This window comes from Manihot esculenta, chromosome 10 (assembly GCF_001659605.2).
Source record: "Manihot esculenta cultivar AM560-2 chromosome 10, M.esculenta_v8, whole genome shotgun sequence".
In the NCBI taxonomy this organism is placed as follows: Eukaryota; Viridiplantae; Streptophyta; class Magnoliopsida; order Malpighiales; family Euphorbiaceae; genus Manihot; species Manihot esculenta.
Window position 1 is genome coordinate 699,912 of NC_035170.2, and position 15,718 is coordinate 715,629.

At 34.3% G+C, this 15,718-nt stretch overlaps 3 protein-coding genes and 1 pseudogene across 5 annotated transcripts; 1 reads left to right on the plus strand and 3 right to left on the minus strand.

Moving 5' to 3' along the window:
* The first annotated feature begins 161 nt into the window (after positions 1 to 161).
* LOC110624680 lies at positions 162 to 6,325 on the plus strand. 2 transcript variants are annotated; one of them, XM_021769915.2, is made up of 13 exons: positions 162 to 424; positions 520 to 684; positions 895 to 993; positions 1,111 to 1,248; positions 1,360 to 1,428; positions 1,506 to 1,602; positions 1,700 to 1,802; positions 2,815 to 3,025; positions 3,498 to 3,611; positions 4,503 to 4,634; positions 4,798 to 4,878; positions 5,194 to 5,310; positions 5,556 to 6,325. In XM_021769915.2, exons 1-13 carry the CDS (start codon positions 308 to 310, stop codon positions 5,631 to 5,633), a joined length of 1,521 nt encoding a protein of 506 aa, XP_021625607.1. In that variant the 5' UTR covers positions 162 to 307; the 3' UTR covers positions 5,634 to 6,325. The 2 variants fall into 2 exon arrangements, with proteins under 2 accessions (XP_021625607.1, XP_043816887.1); XM_043960952.1 differs by lacking the exon at positions 3,498 to 3,611.
* On the minus strand, positions 6,308 to 9,478 carry LOC110624681 (phosphoglucan phosphatase LSF2, chloroplastic). 2 transcript variants are annotated; one of them, XR_006352303.1, is made up of 6 exons: positions 9,185 to 9,478; positions 8,022 to 8,227; positions 7,688 to 7,858; positions 7,025 to 7,236; positions 6,623 to 6,721; positions 6,308 to 6,531 (listed from the first exon to the last, which is right to left on the minus strand). XR_006352303.1 is itself a non-coding variant. In XM_021769917.2 (5 exons), exons 1-4 carry the CDS (start codon positions 9,459 to 9,461, stop codon positions 7,033 to 7,035), a joined length of 858 nt encoding a protein of 285 aa, XP_021625609.1. In that variant the 5' UTR covers positions 9,462 to 9,478; the 3' UTR covers positions 6,308 to 6,531; positions 7,025 to 7,032. The 2 variants fall into 2 exon arrangements, 1 of the variants encoding a protein (XP_021625609.1); XM_021769917.2 differs by lacking the exon at positions 6,623 to 6,721.
* A 1,227-nt stretch (positions 9,479 to 10,705) lies between these two features.
* LOC110624947 lies at positions 10,706 to 13,889 on the minus strand (annotated as a pseudogene).
* Positions 13,890 to 14,353: 464 nt separating this feature from the next.
* LOC110625181 (CBL-interacting protein kinase 18) lies at positions 14,354 to 15,718 on the minus strand. Its single transcript, XM_021770751.1, has one exon. It carries the CDS (start codon positions 15,713 to 15,715, stop codon positions 14,354 to 14,356), a length of 1,362 nt encoding a protein of 453 aa, XP_021626443.1. The 5' UTR covers positions 15,716 to 15,718.

Genomic DNA, 15,718 nt, shown 5'->3' on the forward strand with positions numbered 1-15,718 from the left:
TAAATTTTATTAAATACTGAAAAATATTTTAAAAATAAAATAAAATTATAATAAAGCAATAATTAAAAAATATGGATAATTTATACTACGGAGTACATAATTCCTTTTTTTTCTTAAAATATCTTTTTTAAATTAAAAAATAATTTTAAATAATAGAGAAATCCAGTGAATTGAACAGGGGGAAAAAAAGCTTTTCCTTTTGAAAGATCTCCAAGTATTTGAAAAATGCATTGACCTCTGCTTATGATCTTCGAATGCATTGACCTTTGATTATGATCTTCGATCAATTCCAGCGATAGAGATTGAGATGCTATTGCTAAGCATAATGAGCAGGTCTCGATTGGATTCCATCCTCTCCACGTTCGTCTCCGTTCACCCTCACGAAGTCTCATCTCTGTTTCACTCTTCCTCTTGTTTCTTCTTCGTAATGCCTCTTCAATTTTATTTTTCTTCAATTTTGGAGTTTTTAATTTGAAATTTATGTAAAAATTTTCAGTTTTTCTAATTTTTCTCTTTCAGATTTTGAGCGCGTATTTTGTGGTGTTGCCATTGCGGGACGAGGGAGCGATCTCGCTGGGGTTATCGAATCTACCTGGTTTGTTTGTTGGATCCTTAGCTCTCACGTTGGTTGCTGCTCCTTTATCCACTTTCATTTTCTCCTTGCCTAATTTGTCTAAAGCAAAGGTACTTGCATTGCATTTATGGCTGTTAAATCCCTAAAATTGTTGTTGTATATGCTGAATTGGACTTCGAAATCATTATTTTGAGCTTAAATGAACAGTTTTTAGCAATCTCATTCTCTCTTTTCTCAGTGGAAATGAATTAGTTGCTTATTTTTTAGTATTTGTTAGCGTCCTTGTACATACCCATAATAAGTGCTTCTTGAAATTCCAGGCTTTGCTTTTGATACACAGATTTTTTAGTGTATCGCTTGTTGTGTTCTTCTTTCTCTGGAATTCCTCATCAGGCGGAATTTCCCCATTCAAAACCAAGGTAGTATGAGACGTTGCTTCCCGCCTGCCTTCCTTTTTCTTAATGTCTTCTGTCTTCTTTCTCTGGAATATTTTCCTAAGGGCTTCTTTTTTTCTGTAATATAAATTCAATGCCTAGGGTAAAGTTTCAATATCCACTGAATCAAAGGAGTATCTAAAGGATGATGTCAATGAAATTGGTTCACCTGCATATTCTAGCAGTTGGAGCGACCTTGGATGGTTTTACATTTCTGTGAGAATTGCATTGTTCCTCTGGGTACGATTATTGATTAGTCACTTGTTATTTCTTGGCTGGCATGCCTTCAAGCGTCTTCAAGTTTAGATAACAATGGAATTTCTTCCCCCCCCCCCCCCCCCCCCCTTGAAGGTTGCTCTACTTAATCTTATTACCATTTCTTCAACCTGGGCGAGAGTAATCGATGTGATGGATAGTGAGGTTAGTATGACTGCAACATCACATTTCAAGATAAATCATGGTTTTAATCTGCATTTGACATTGTTTACTGTATTCAGTCAGGCTCAAGATTGTTTGGGTTCATTGGGGCCGGTGCTACACTTGGCCAGCTTTTTGGTTCATTGTTTGCCACGGGAATGGCTTGGATGGGACCATGTACTTGTCCTTTTTTCAACTGTTTGCAAGATTAGAGAAACTTCCTAATTTCCATTTAGTTTTATGTGGCTTTAAACCATGGGCTGCTTCGTTGCAGTTCTGCTTTTGTTTGCTGCTTTGTTGATGGAACTTGCTGCACAGTCATCAAAAGGGATCAAGAAAGATATGTCCCAACTTCCTGAAGAATTATCTCCCATAAGGTCAGCTATGTTTCTGTATTTCTTATTTTCTTTGCTTCATGTATTTTTCTTTTGCATGCTCCTAGTGTTATCTCTTGTGTTAAAGACTTTTAGTTGAGGTTTTCTCTTGTGTTATAAGCAATAGTATATCATATGATTTGCTTTGGAGTCAATACTATAGTTGAGACTTGAGACTAATCAAGTGCAAAAACCAATGCTAAAACTAAGCATCTTCAGATATGCTGTTGAGACAGTATATTATGCTAAAAACAAAGCAAAAAATATCCAATTACGCATGCACATGTTAACATACCATGACCCAACAAACCTGAAGTTACTTCAGTTGCATAGATTAGAATTAAAGGAGTATTAGGTGGACAGCATAAGTCTTCTTATGTAGATACCACATTATGTGTTAAAGATTAAAGCTCTTATCGATGTGCTGTAAAAGATTTAGATTAGCTGTTAGGAAATTGATCTTAATGGCTTTGCAGGTTGGACTAATACTCTGAAACTCTATAATGTAGTGGATAGTCATTCCTTGTTTGTGGTGACTACTTGTTATTGTGTACTGTTCATATATAATACGTATCCTAGATGCATTTAAAACCGTCTTTTTTCAAAAAGGTAAGAGTGACGGGTCTATCCTGAGTCTTATTTCAATTCTTGTAGTTTGTATTTAGTATATTATCTTTTCAATTGTCTTCTAGATAATACCTTTGAACACTGTCAGAAATCTATGAGCTGTTGATCTAGTTTATTTGGGGTAAATGATAGTTGTGCTACTCAATTTTTTTGTGCCTTGTGGATTAACTGATATAGCTGGCTGAGCATATTCTTCTAGGAGTGGAATTTCAAAATTATTGTTATGAAGCAGGTATTAAATCTTAAATTTGTTGTTTTAGTCCTTAAGTGTTGTGAGTACATTGTTTTAAATTTGTTGTTTTAGTCCTTCGTGTTGTGAGTAAATTGCTTTAAATTTGTTGTTTTAGTCCTTAGTGTTGCGAGTAAATTGTTTGCTTCTGATTTACAGAAAGGCTGATCCTGATCAACAAAGTAAGGATGATCAAATGACATCAGCTTCTTTCAAAGTTCTGTGTCCCAAGTCACCTACATCTACAGTGAAGCCTCGGTTTTTAGCCATCTTAGATGGATTTTGGCTTATATTATCTTCAACTTATTTATTGTATGTGTCCTTATTCCTGTGGCTGAGTGCAGTTGTCTCCTCATTCTTCTACTTTCAGGTAAAATGAAACTTTTTTCCCTCAATATGTATTTTACAGTTATAGATCTCCCTCCTTAATCCGGATTTTATGGTTTGCTGAGTAGTGAAGAAATAGGATTTGCACGAGCATAGAGAATTATAATGGTTATGCTTGGCATTCTTTTACCAGGCATTTGTTAAGCAGGAATGAGGTAAAAAAAGAAGAAAGGAACTAAGAACACTGAAAATATTTTTAAGCCCCTTCTTTTAAGCTTCGTATTTTTGCTTTCTTTATTATGCATGAGATGATAGATTGCAGGGGAAATGATGTGCTTGTGAACCCCATAACATGCCAATGCGAGCTGTACTGCACTGAAATTAAATGCTTACATGCTAAGATTCCACTAGAATTAGATCCACATTGTTTGTGGCATTTCATTTACAAGTTTCTGATATGGGTAGCATGCAATGCACCTTACTGCTGACTTCCCTTTGTCTGTCTGCAAGATCAGAAGGTGACTGTAATTGCTATAACTGTTACAAGTTCTCTTGGCAGAAGAAGATTGTTTGCACAGATAAATAGCTTTATTGCTGTTTTTATCCTTGCTGGACAACTTACGCTAACGGTATTCTTTTATTTAGATAAGTTCCTTCACACGTGATCTTTTTTGGCTGCTGCCTTATGATTTCTGACTACTGTACTTCCCTGTAATAGTTTAAGCTTGCATGATAAACATTCCCAAAAGAGGTTTTCTCCCTATGCTTATTTTATAACTCTTCCTTTTACACACTGGGAAAAGTGTGGTTCATTTTGGAGAAGGGGACAAATTAAAAAGATGAAGATACCTTTATGCAATTAGAGTTAAAGTTCCTACTAGTTAATGCACAATTGAAAATTAGAGTTAAAGTTCCTACTAGTTAATGCACAATTGAATCTTTAGCCAGCAGTTCACTTCTAGTTATGCAAAATTGAATCTGTAACCTAGTATGACTCCAATATTAGAATAATGGCAATGAGATTTCTAGTAACTTAATAAGACTCCAATTCCTCATAGCTGTATTGAGGTTGGTAATTTAATCAATTTTTTTTTCTCATTTGTATCTACATGAAATAAGCTTTCTTCATCTAAATATTGGCTGCTTATTAGAAGGCAAAACTTATATTAAGTTCAATCTGAAATATTTGCTGATCATATGTGTATAATTGACTTAAAATGGAAAACAATATCTCCTACTTCTGTTCCCAGCTGGTGATGGTAATTGTTTTTGAATTCATGGCAATCTAAACGAAGATGACCTTGACTTTAAGAGACAATACTGGAAAAATCATGAATTCAGACTGTGGCAATTACTTCTATCTGTCCATGCTCCGGCAATTAAATTAGTATATTCTGTGGGATGAATTTCTTTGTATATAAAAACGTCTGGGAACTAAGTCATAATGTTCACAGCATTTCATTTCATTAGGATACACACTTCATAGTTTCTTTTTATTTTAATTATCAAGTCAAATGCAGGGGCGCATCCTTACTGTAGCTGGGGTTACAACAGCTATATGCTCTGCCCCAGTTGTTGCCTTCTTAAATTTGGTTGCTGTTGCCGTTTGGCCAACTTGGATAGCAGTTGCCATCTGTGAGACTTTAAGAAAGGTTGGCCACAAAGCCGAATTCGCTTCATTCTTTTTTTGTTTGTTAATTGACCGTGCACCTATGATGTGTATAGCTGATAGTTTCCATTTTCATAGTTGTTAAAGACTAAGTGAGTTGTTCAAGATACTGAGATCTTACCATTTGGCCTTTTCATTACTTTCAGGTTGTCACTTATGTAGTGACCAGGCCAGGAAGAGAACTACTCTTTACTGTCGTCTCAGAGGAGGAGAAATACAAAGCAAAGGTTTGTCAACTCCTCCAACCATCTTGACTCTTGAGAGTTGAGAATTGGATTATGACGACTGGTATTAGCAACATGCTGTTATTTTACATGTTCATCTCGGAACCGTTTCATTGCACTCTCTTCCGTAATATATTTGACCAATTATTTTAGATGTTAACCATCATAGGAATCCTAGTTAACTCCTTTAAGCATGGAAGAATTGTGCTGATCTTTTCTGATTGAGTAGCAAATCATCATTTCACCACGCTATTCCTTATTCACGAGGCATTTTACAGCACCAAAACATCATGACCTCTCCATTACATGGTGCTGCAGGTGTGCATAGATGTAATTGTTCAACGGCTTGGAGATGCTACAGCTGCAGGAATGTATAAGCTACTATTCAGCACTCTTCATGAAAAAGCCTCAACTGTCTCCCTTTATGCCTTGCCTGTACGTATAATCACTATATATATGTATTTCAGAAGCATAGTGGATTATTCATCCAATCGGATGGGCTTCTTATTAGTTTATGTAGCTCTTGTTTTTTTTAACATAGGTGTTATTCTGCTATATCACTCTTTGCATGGTCTGAATGTTTTTTTTTTTTTTTTTACTATTTTTTTATGCATTTCATTCTGATGATGTGACTATTTCAACCAAGAAGTATGAAATTGCCATTCATTTTTCCGATCCAGGTCTGTTTAATGTGGATAGTTACAGCATTCCATTTAGGAAGGCGACAAGCACGACTTGCCAAGCTCCAGAATGTCTGAAATTCCCGAATCTTTTCCTGAACGGCAGTTGTGTACAGCTTTTGTTTAAGAGATGCAAAGATCAATCAATCAGTTTTTTTTTTTTTTAAAGTACAGTCACCATTATGCTAGCATTAGACATTGATAGGTGGAGATTGCTTCTGAGTCAAATGTCTTCTGCTGCCATTTTCCATTGACTTAATCGATAACCATGTTCAATACCAAGACACTTCAGTTGCTGTTTACTCTAGGCTACTCTTGGATTCCATTTAGCTGGAACGAGGTTGTTATGTAAAGTGCTTCCCTTGCAGCCACATGTATGGTGTTGGCATGCACTGAAGTAGTTCCTATTAAGTGGTAACCTTAGACTCGAGAAGCATATTTCCCTGAGTTACCATACTGATGACATCGGTTGCAATGATTCAGAAATCTAGGATACAAAATTTTATATTCTCAGTTCAGGGGACACTCCAGCCCCACAATAAAAGCTGAAATCAATGAAGTGCGGTTTTTGCGTTTTTCTTCAATTTTTTTTTTTTTAGCATTTTGCCGGTTATCAACTTGTAATCTTTAAAGAAACATTCGCAGCTGACAGTAGGCTAGAAATTGCTGGCATAGACTATTGTATTGGATTAGGTAATTTAGACTAGCATTACTGATATCTTATGTTCTGCAATTCAGTAATAAGAAGAGTATTTGACTGTTTGATTGCACATCTTGGTGCCACCTTTATTATCTCTTTCAATGCAATTGTTGTACATAGTATTTATTGTATATACAACGGTTGCACAGAGTAGTTATGGGTGTAGATTCCTTGATAGACTCCAGAGTTTATTGTAAACATGCTATTGCTTCCCTAGGCCGTTCTCATCGCAAAAGACCCCGTAGCAGCTTTGTCATGTTTTTAGCTGCTAATCTCCTGTTTAACAAAGTTTAAATTCTCATCACACCTCAGCATGGATACATGAACAAAATAATAGCCAAACATCGAAATGAATCAGGAAGTATACGCTAGAGAAGTTGGTACAAGCTATGTGTACGATTTATCGTCATTGTATTTCCTATGTGGGATTCTGGTGCCAGGGATCACTTGTAACTGAAGCGAAAGTCTACAGGAAAGCTCTAACATAAAACGTGATCAAGCTCCTGAACATGATAGTTAATCACGCTCAAAGAATTAAAACATGGAACTAGAACTAATGGATTTAAGCAGTATGTATAAAGTCATGGTTCACTTTTGTTTTCTTGGTGTTAAAATGATTGGTTTTAATCACTAGAAAGGAATTGTTTACTTCTACTGTGGGTGTAATGCAGAAGAGTGAGCATGCCGATTAATTGATCGATTACATTTACTAATTTTAGTGTGAAAAACCCTAAGGAAAGATCGCCTCCGAGAATCAAAAAATTTTCACCTGAATGTTCAGGTTCCACGAAGAGAACGAACACGCTCATGAATCAAGTTCCTCTCCCAATCTGCTATATCTCCAAAAGCATGTTCTGGAAGATTATCAAACGGCTCCTTCCATTGATCATTCTTGGCAAGATCGTAAGTTGCTCCTCGTATTGATCTTTTATTAGGTCCACAAGGTCGCTTTGAAGTTAGTTCATCATAAGCTGTGTTCAGCTGTTTCATAACCAATATATGCTGATTAGAAAGTATAGAGAATCAGTTAGCGATATAAGTAGCAAAACCAACTAGAAGGCAAAAGGATAAGCGTCAAATATCAATGCAGTTTAAACTTCCTAATAAGCCGAGGAAAGCATGATATAATTCGACCTGGCCTAGAACTGGACTAGTCCAATCTGGAAGAAACTGGTCAAAACTGGGCTTTGAACTGGAACCGGTTCATGGTCAAAACTGTTTTTTTCCCTTTGGAAAAGAAATTTTGAAAAAGAAAATTCCTGCTTTTGGTTTTGATTAAAACCAAACCAAAAATCGACATTGGGATAGAGAGAGACCTGCAGTCCAGTCCTGGTTCCCATGAATCTTGAACCGGGACCTAGCCCGGACTGGACTGATGGCCACTAGATATAATTAGCAGAAAAAAGTAATAATAGAAGAGTTGATGACTGACATTCATTTCCTGAAACCAGAACAAGTAAGCAATTGCAACAGCAGGTGCCCTTCCCAGTCCAGCTGTGCAGTGCACATACACTCTGCCTTTCCCCTCAGAAATGGCCCATTCCAATGATGAAACAGCCTTGGGTAACATTCTTCTCAAGGAGTCTGGATCAAAATCTGTGGCCTGAATAAAGGAAACAAATTCCCAAATTCATTCACTTAGCACCAATAAAATCATTGGCAGAACATAGAATATAACCATAACCACAACTAAAGAAAACCCAGGAAATAAGAATTCATTAAAAGTTTTAGTATTTTCTATGTTCAAATGACTATTGTTTCCTTACAGGCCTTCTCATATGAAGGATTTCGAGTTCTTGACATCTTTTTATTATAGACTGCAAATCAATACCCCAATACTCAATGTCCTTGTCCTGCTGCAAATTTAGAATGTAGGCCACATTTTCTTCGTGTTTCAGATGATCTATATCTTCAGTTTTCTGAGGCTGGGAACCCACAATCAAACTATTGGTTATCAGTGTGTAGTTCATACCTGAAATCAGAAAAATTGGGGGAACTCAAGAAAACAATAAACCTTCCAAGTTAATTGGATTCTATTCACACAATAGATGGATGCAGACCTAGTTAAAACATATCCAGAGGGAGTTAATAATAAGCAAATACTAGTCTTTTGTTTCTTTGGGTTTGCAGAACAGAACAGTGTGGGAATATAGTAATTATTCCATGGCCATGGAACAAGTATTCTACAAAATTTAGGAAGTATCTCTTCCATATAATACTTAATTATTAAAATTAGCCAACACTGCTATTCCATGGAATTATTGTTCTATATTTAAAAGTTGAACCAAAGCAAAACCAAATGAAGCCTTTATCAGAATCTCTAGTCTATATAAGCAAACACAAACCTTCCAAATCAAGGTTTGTGAATCTCTGTGATTCTTTACCAAAACTTTTTATTTATTTATTATTGTTGTGACAAAAAAATTGATGTTTACACTAGCTCCATTATCCAGGAATGGGTCCACTCCATTGAATGAATAAAACATAAAAAGTTAAAATAGAGGTAGTCCTTTTGCGCATGTTAGGCATTGCAATCTTGAAGCTATATCAATCATATAATATAAAACAAAAACAAATTCAAAAGGATTGTATCTAGAATCTAGATCCAGATCCATCCTAAATTAATAAACTAGAGGCTGCTTCATCACTTCCAATGCAAATGGATTATAACACAACCAAGTATTCTTAAATATCCTGATGAGATCTTTCATGGCCCAATTATTATTACAGCGTTCTCTACCACATAACTAAGACTGAAAACAATCAACACCGCTTTGTATCAGATTTCCATGGAAATGCAATCAAAATTATAATCTAAAACAATCAACCCCAAAACAATGTTTCTACTGAAAAGTTATCATAACAAAGGGAAGATAAGTGGCAATGAAACAGAACCATCAAGAACAAAGCTCGGGTAGAATAAACTAACCAAGATCATGATGGTACTCATATGGGTTCCTCATCATCCTTTTCATGGCTGTATTGTACTCTTCCATCCTGTTCGTTGAGCTCAATGACACATCTTTTCCAGTGGGTTTTTTCTCGATTCCACTATCTGATAGCTTACAATTGATCCTACCCATTTTGAAGCAATCCTTCGAAAGCAAGAATTTCCATGTAGATTTATTTCTTGTGAAGAACACTTCAGTTTCATTCGGGTATGAGAAAACGGAAGAGAGGGAAATATAGTTAGTAGCAAAAGCCATTGCTTTTCCTTTTAATCCTCTACTTTCTGTTAATTCCTGTGGGGGGCTAGATTTTATAGGACATATACCATTTTACCTTAATACCCTTTCCTTCCATTTTACCATAATGCCCCTTCTTTCACCCCAAAATGTTTATTTTTTCCCTTACCATTTGGACATATTTTCAAGTTAATTTACACGTATTAAAATTAATCAAAGATTTATTTTTGTAAATCAAATCTTAACCGTTAATTAATTGTATTTATTTTTGAAAATTAATATTGTATTTTTAAGCTTTATCAAGAGAGTTAAACGATTGATTTCAGTTATCTCAAATTTAAATTTGAGGTAGTTTGATAATAAAAATTATCACACTTTATTTCAAGTATTTCAAATTTAAAATTTTAAATTTCTTCTCCCTCAATATAATTTATAAATGCTATAAAATATAATAAAGAAATAAGTATAATCAGGATTTTATGAATTTATTCATTTTTTTTTCATTAATTCAGCTCTAATGAAATTTAGATTCGAGTAGGTTGTATAATTATTAAAATAAAACTTGTTTTGAAATATGAATATGTTTGTTACCAAATAAGCAAATAAGAAAATTGAAATTAGTAATTTTCATTTAATGAAGTGTATGTGTCCATAAGTTTGATTAAACAGGAAAATATGCATAATATGATAATTGAGTCATTATTAGTCAATAGGATAGAAAATAAAAGCTCTAAAATTTGCTATAACATCTCTCTGTTAAAAGCATTATCATTGAAAATTATTATATCAAATCATCAATTATTGGAAAATGTATTGTTTGTCACAATTTAGAACATGTTCTTAAATGGGTCAAATTATCAATACAAAAAGTGTTAATAATTAAAGAAAAAACCCTAAAGTACCAAAATGAAAAAGAAAAGAATCCTATTATATATAAAATTAAATATATACATAAGAGAAAGAGGAGGTGTACATTGTATCACAAAGGTTTGGCATGATGAATTTGTGTCAAATGCATTGGATCCTCTTCATAATTAATAATATATATGTATATCATCTCAAAATTAAAAGTATTAAAATGTAAAATTATAATAAACCATAACATGGGTAATACATATCTAGATATTTATATTTACCCCTTTTAATCAATTCCATCTAAAAATTTTATATTAATTTCTTCAAATTTTTAAAGGCAGAAATATAGATTTTCAAAATTATGAATAAAAATGTGTAAAATTATAATGTCTAACCCTAAATTTTTAAACTTAAACTTCAATTGATTTCACACTTTCATCCGGTCTTTCTAGCTCATTTGCGCCGTAGCAACCATCATCAACTCCCCTTTTGTTATCGTTGCTGCCACCATTGCTATCTCTCCTTTTCATGATACCAATTTTTTCCAAGGCCTCCTCGAACCAATCTCCCATATGCAATACAATGAAGGTTCCAATTCCACCTATTAATCCATAAGCAATAGAGTAGGTTAATGGCATCAAAATTAAAGTTATAAATGCTGGTATGACTTGTCTCATATCATATTATTTCATTCAATATTTATCACTGCTTTCATTATCAATATCCTCATTAAAATTAATGTCGATCCTATCATGCAAACAGATATAAAAACTAATAGTAGCGTAAAGAAAAACGCTAAGAAAAAATATCTTGCGATAGTCAATATTGTTAATCCTATTCGTCCACCTTCATATATATCCATCGATGATTCAATATATTCTGTATTCAGAGACGTACCAAGTAATAATTTTATAATAATTGACATGGCATCTGACATGAAATCATAATATTCGCCTTCAAAATTTTCATTTTGATCTATAAATTTAGCAAATCTAGCCATAGAATACAAGGTACCAGTTGTGTCCAAAATGTCTACATACAAGAACGTGACCAAATCCTCCCAAAAGTAACCTTTGCCTATGCTCTTAAAGCTTAGAGCCCCAGCTGTAATTTCAGTTACATGTAAATCCACCTTCTTAAAATACTCATGAGCCAGGTTCCCTGCAACGGTGTTAGGAAACGCCGTTACTCTTGTGTCACGAAACCATGAAACGGCCGTTACAAAAACAATTCCATATATAATTGCTCCTTTAATATTCTTCACTAAGCAATAAGCAATAATCATAAACCCAACTATTCCAAGCCACAGGGTTGGGCTTTCCATTCTGTCACGTACACATAGGATATCTCCAGATACGGTGCCGTCTTGCATCAAAGCAATTGTGCCGTTAGCTAACGTTGTGACAGGAGCCAACGACGCACGTGATGATATCGGGCAGCCTCCGAGTGTTACCAGGGTCGATGGATTGTACCCGATTAACCCGAGTCCTTGGTTGTTTTGGTAAGCCGATAAATGCTAGGAAAAGACCGATACCAGCGGAGGAGCTGATCCGAACCGGTTTCGGGACGAGTTTCGCTAGTTGCGCTCTTAACCCAATTGCGGATATCGCTAAAAAGATCAGACCTTCGATGAAAACGGCAGCTCATGCACTCTGGTAAGAAACATTACCCGACCCGTGAAACCCGACGACTGTGTACGCGAAATAAGCGTTTGTGCCCATGCCCGGAGCCAACGCTAGAGGAAGATTAGCGAAAACGCCCATTATCACACACCCAATAAGGGAAGAAGCTGCAGTGGCTACAATAAGGTCTTTACGTATTTTATTTAAACAAGCAGCGTAGCCTGGATTAACGGGGTCGAACTTGCAAGAATTGTCAGGTTGGATAACACGGAGGGATGGCCCTGTAAAATTGGGAACGGGGATGGTTGGGTCGGAGCAGAGTGGGACACAGTCGGAGACAGAGCAGGTACCGCCACTATCTTATGTGAATGATTTTAAATGAAAATAAATGGAGATTTCAAGGTAATGTGGTTTCACATTAGATTTAATTAGAGTTTCTTTGAGTTCAACATTTTGGATAACAATTACTTGGTGAAAATGTAAAAATCTGATTTTATATTATTTATTAACTAATAAATTTTGAAATAAAATAGTTATCAATAATTGAATATTTAATAATTTTTCATATAATAAAATAGACATTCAAAATATGAACTATTAATTTAATGTATTAGTGAGCTTTTTCATGAAAACTATCAGTGAATATAATTTTGATTTCTATTTTAAAGTAAACTTACAAATTCAAATTTCATCAAAATCCAATACATAAAAATTACTAGTATTATTTTCAATAATTATATTTTTTTTCAGTTTAATCTGATTTTCAAAATACCTGAAATAATAAATTATTAATATAATATATGAGCATTTTAATTTATTTAATTCTAATTGAGATTAAAATGTAAAATTTAAAAGCTTTAAAACTAATATTAAAATCATTAAACTAAAGTGTTGGTCCATTAAAATCACTAGGTCATATTGCTTTACGAGGCAAAAAGGAAAAGAAAAGAAGTTCATGATGATGACAAAATAAGATAGAAACAAATATTAATTGAATCATTGCACTGATCTGCAATTCAAGCTATATGATATTTGAATGGTCCAGAAGCAGATATCTCTTTTTTCTTTTTCTAATTTTTTTTTATATATATAAATATTTATTATTTTTCAGTGGGTTTAGAGGGATTGTGAACGATGTGCAAATTTCAGTGGGTTTAGAAGGCTGCAGGAGGCATGACCCACCAGTTTATTCTTAGACAAATGGCCAAATTTTGATAGTTGCTTATAGCTGATGAAAAGAAACCAAAATAATATAGGAATTGGTGGTTTCTAGACTTAAAAGAGCCAATGCCAATCAAATCAATTTGCTTAGCTTTCTTAATTTTCAAAATTAAAATAATATTTTTATTATATAGTTATCTAATTATTAATCAATTCATTTTAATTTTTTATTGAATAAAAGATATTGTAAACATTTGGAGGTTGGCATTAGTCATGTTCATGTGAAAAATGTGGAACTTGTTTGAGGCCTCAAGTGAATGAATATGAATTTAAAAGAGGCTGTACTTTAATTTTTAAATGGGTTAGATTGAATATGAATTTATTTTTAATAAATTATTATATTTAATTCTTAAAATTTTTAAAAATAAATTAAATGGTTGATTTTTTATTAATTTAATTAAATAACAATTTAATGAGTTAAAATTTAATAAATTAGATTTATATTTTTATAAATATTTAATTTAGTTAAAGTAAAATGTGTTTAATGAGATGATGGAAATTCAAAAATAAAAAAGAAAATTTACGGTATCAGATCTTTTGGTGATTAAAAAGTGGCAGGCATGAATTGTGCTGAACTAAATATGGTGGACAATATGTCTCTTTTGCGCTGAATTCAACAGTAGTGATCACCAACTGTTTGAAATAAATCATGACTAAAAGAGCTGGCAAGAGTTCTCCAACTTTGCACATAAGGTCAAGGCTCTAAGCTCATTACCGTACATAGAATATGGTCCAATGCCAAAAATTCCATTGCCAGAACAATACTAATGAGTTCTGACATATAATCATTTCTCATCTTTTTTTTTCTTTGTTATATTTGTGAGAATGGTGACCCAAGCATTACCTGATACATCAACTTCTGCAATTTAACATGGATATTTCAACAAATTTGAGATGCAATTTCCAAAGATATAGTAATTCAAAAACAAACTTATTTCCCTGCTTTTGTTCAGATTTTCTCTGAACTTTTATACAGAATACATCTTAACATTCAGATTCAACTTAAATCTGGTATGCTGGCTTACTATAGAGCATACAATGTTGAATCTGATTCAAACATGCCAAAACTATGATCATACACTATATAATCTGCTAATGTGACAGAAAAAATCAAACACACAGAATTGAATTTCTCTTACAAAGATAAGCATTTAATGAAATGAATTCTCAAATTTAAAAGAGAAGAATAAATAAAAGATTAAACTGCAAAACTGACTAGGAAGAATTTTCTTGTTGTTGCTCTTCCTGTTGTTGCTGCTTCTCACCTTGCCATGCCCAGACAATGTCCTTGAGAGCTGGCCTTATACCTTGTTCCAGTACCTGTGTGTATTCCAGTGTATCACCAGCTGATTTTTTCACCTCCACCAAATGAAAAGATGGAGTGAACTCAAATATTTCTGCATCAATGGACAATGCCCCTTTTCGACCTTCCTCGGATCCCTCCAATTTCAACAACCCTCCATCCTTTTGCTTTACTTCTAACTGCAGGTTCTTAGCAGTGTCCTCTAGTTTAGTTATGATAGTTGAAGCTGTGTGCATTGACGTGAATTTTGCTTCTTTCTCCTTGTTACTTTTGGCGAAAAAACCAGACAAGTTGAACCCGTCTGAAAGAGAGATGATATCAAAAGCATTCAAACTGGTAGGCTTGCCCAACTCTTTCTTATCTTCAGAAAAAGAGGGAGATTCCTCAGAAGGATGGAAAGATAAATCGGTCACCAAAATCTCTGAGTTCTTCCCATCAGTTTTAGCTTTAACAGATTTAGAATTGAACCCTTTTTTAAACCAGGAAGTTTCCATTATTTTTGCAATGGAAATTCTATTCCTTGGATTAGGATCAAGCATTTTCGATACGAGCTTGCGTACTTCAGATGAAAACCAGCCAGGACATTTATATTCTGCCTTGCTTATTTTCTTATACAATGAAATCAAATTTGCATCATGAAATGGAAGATAACCAGCCAGCAAAACATACAAGATTACACCGCAAGACCAAATGTCAGCTTTGGCACCATCATAGCCTTTTCTACTGATAACTTCAGGAGCAACATATGCAGGAGTTCCACAGGTTGTGTGGAGCATACCATCTTGAGCCTTGGATTCAACAAGTGCACTCAATCCAAAATCTGATACTTTTAGAACTCCATTTTCATCCAGTAGTAAGTTTTCTGGTTTCAAATCCCTGTGATAGACGCCTCTGCTGTGGCAAAAATCAACTGCACTGATTAATTGGTGAAAATAGTTCCTTGCAACATCTTCATTGAACCTTCCTTTTGCTACCTTCTTAAAGAGCTCACCACCTTTAGCATACTCTATAACAAAGTAAATCTTGCTTTTCGAGGCCATGACCTCATCGAGTTGCAACACATTTGGATGTTTCACCAGTTTCATAATAGATATCTCTCTCTTGATCTGATTAATCAGCCCCACTTTCAGAATCTTCTCCTTGTCAATAACCTTAATAGCCACACTCTGGCCAGTTTCAAGGTTCCTTGCATAGTAAACCTTAGCGAAGTTCCCTTGGCCTAACAATCGCCCAAAGTCATATCTTTGCATCAATACATTCCCTTTATGCTCCATTTT

Excerpts from the sequence above, each read along its gene's own strand:
- LOC110624680 (XM_021769915.2), top strand. The coding sequence starts at position 308 with ATGCTATTGCTAAGCATAATGAGCAGGTCTCGATTGGATTCCATCCTC. Across the intron at positions 425-519 it reads CTTCCTCTTGTTTCTTCTTC|ATTTTGAGCGCGTATTTTGT; the intron begins GTAATGCCTCTT and ends TTTCTCTTTCAG. Across the intron at positions 994-1,110 it reads TTTCCCCATTCAAAACCAAG|GGTAAAGTTTCAATATCCAC; the intron begins GTAGTATGAGAC and ends TTCAATGCCTAG.
- LOC110624681 (XM_021769917.2), bottom strand. The coding sequence starts at position 9,461 with ATGGCTTTTGCTACTAACTATATTTCCCTCTCTTCCGTTTTCTCATAC. Across the intron at positions 8,228-9,184 it reads TGAGTACCATCATGATCTTG|GTATGAACTACACACTGATA; the intron begins GTTAGTTTATTC and ends TTCTGATTTCAG. Across the intron at positions 7,237-7,687 it reads TCTGGTTTCAGGAAATGAAT|CTGAACACAGCTTATGATGA; the intron begins GTCAGTCATCAA and ends GTTATGAAACAG.
- LOC110625181 (XM_021770751.1), bottom strand. The coding sequence starts at position 15,715 with ATGGAGCATAAAGGGAATGTATTGATGCAAAGATATGACTTTGGGCGA.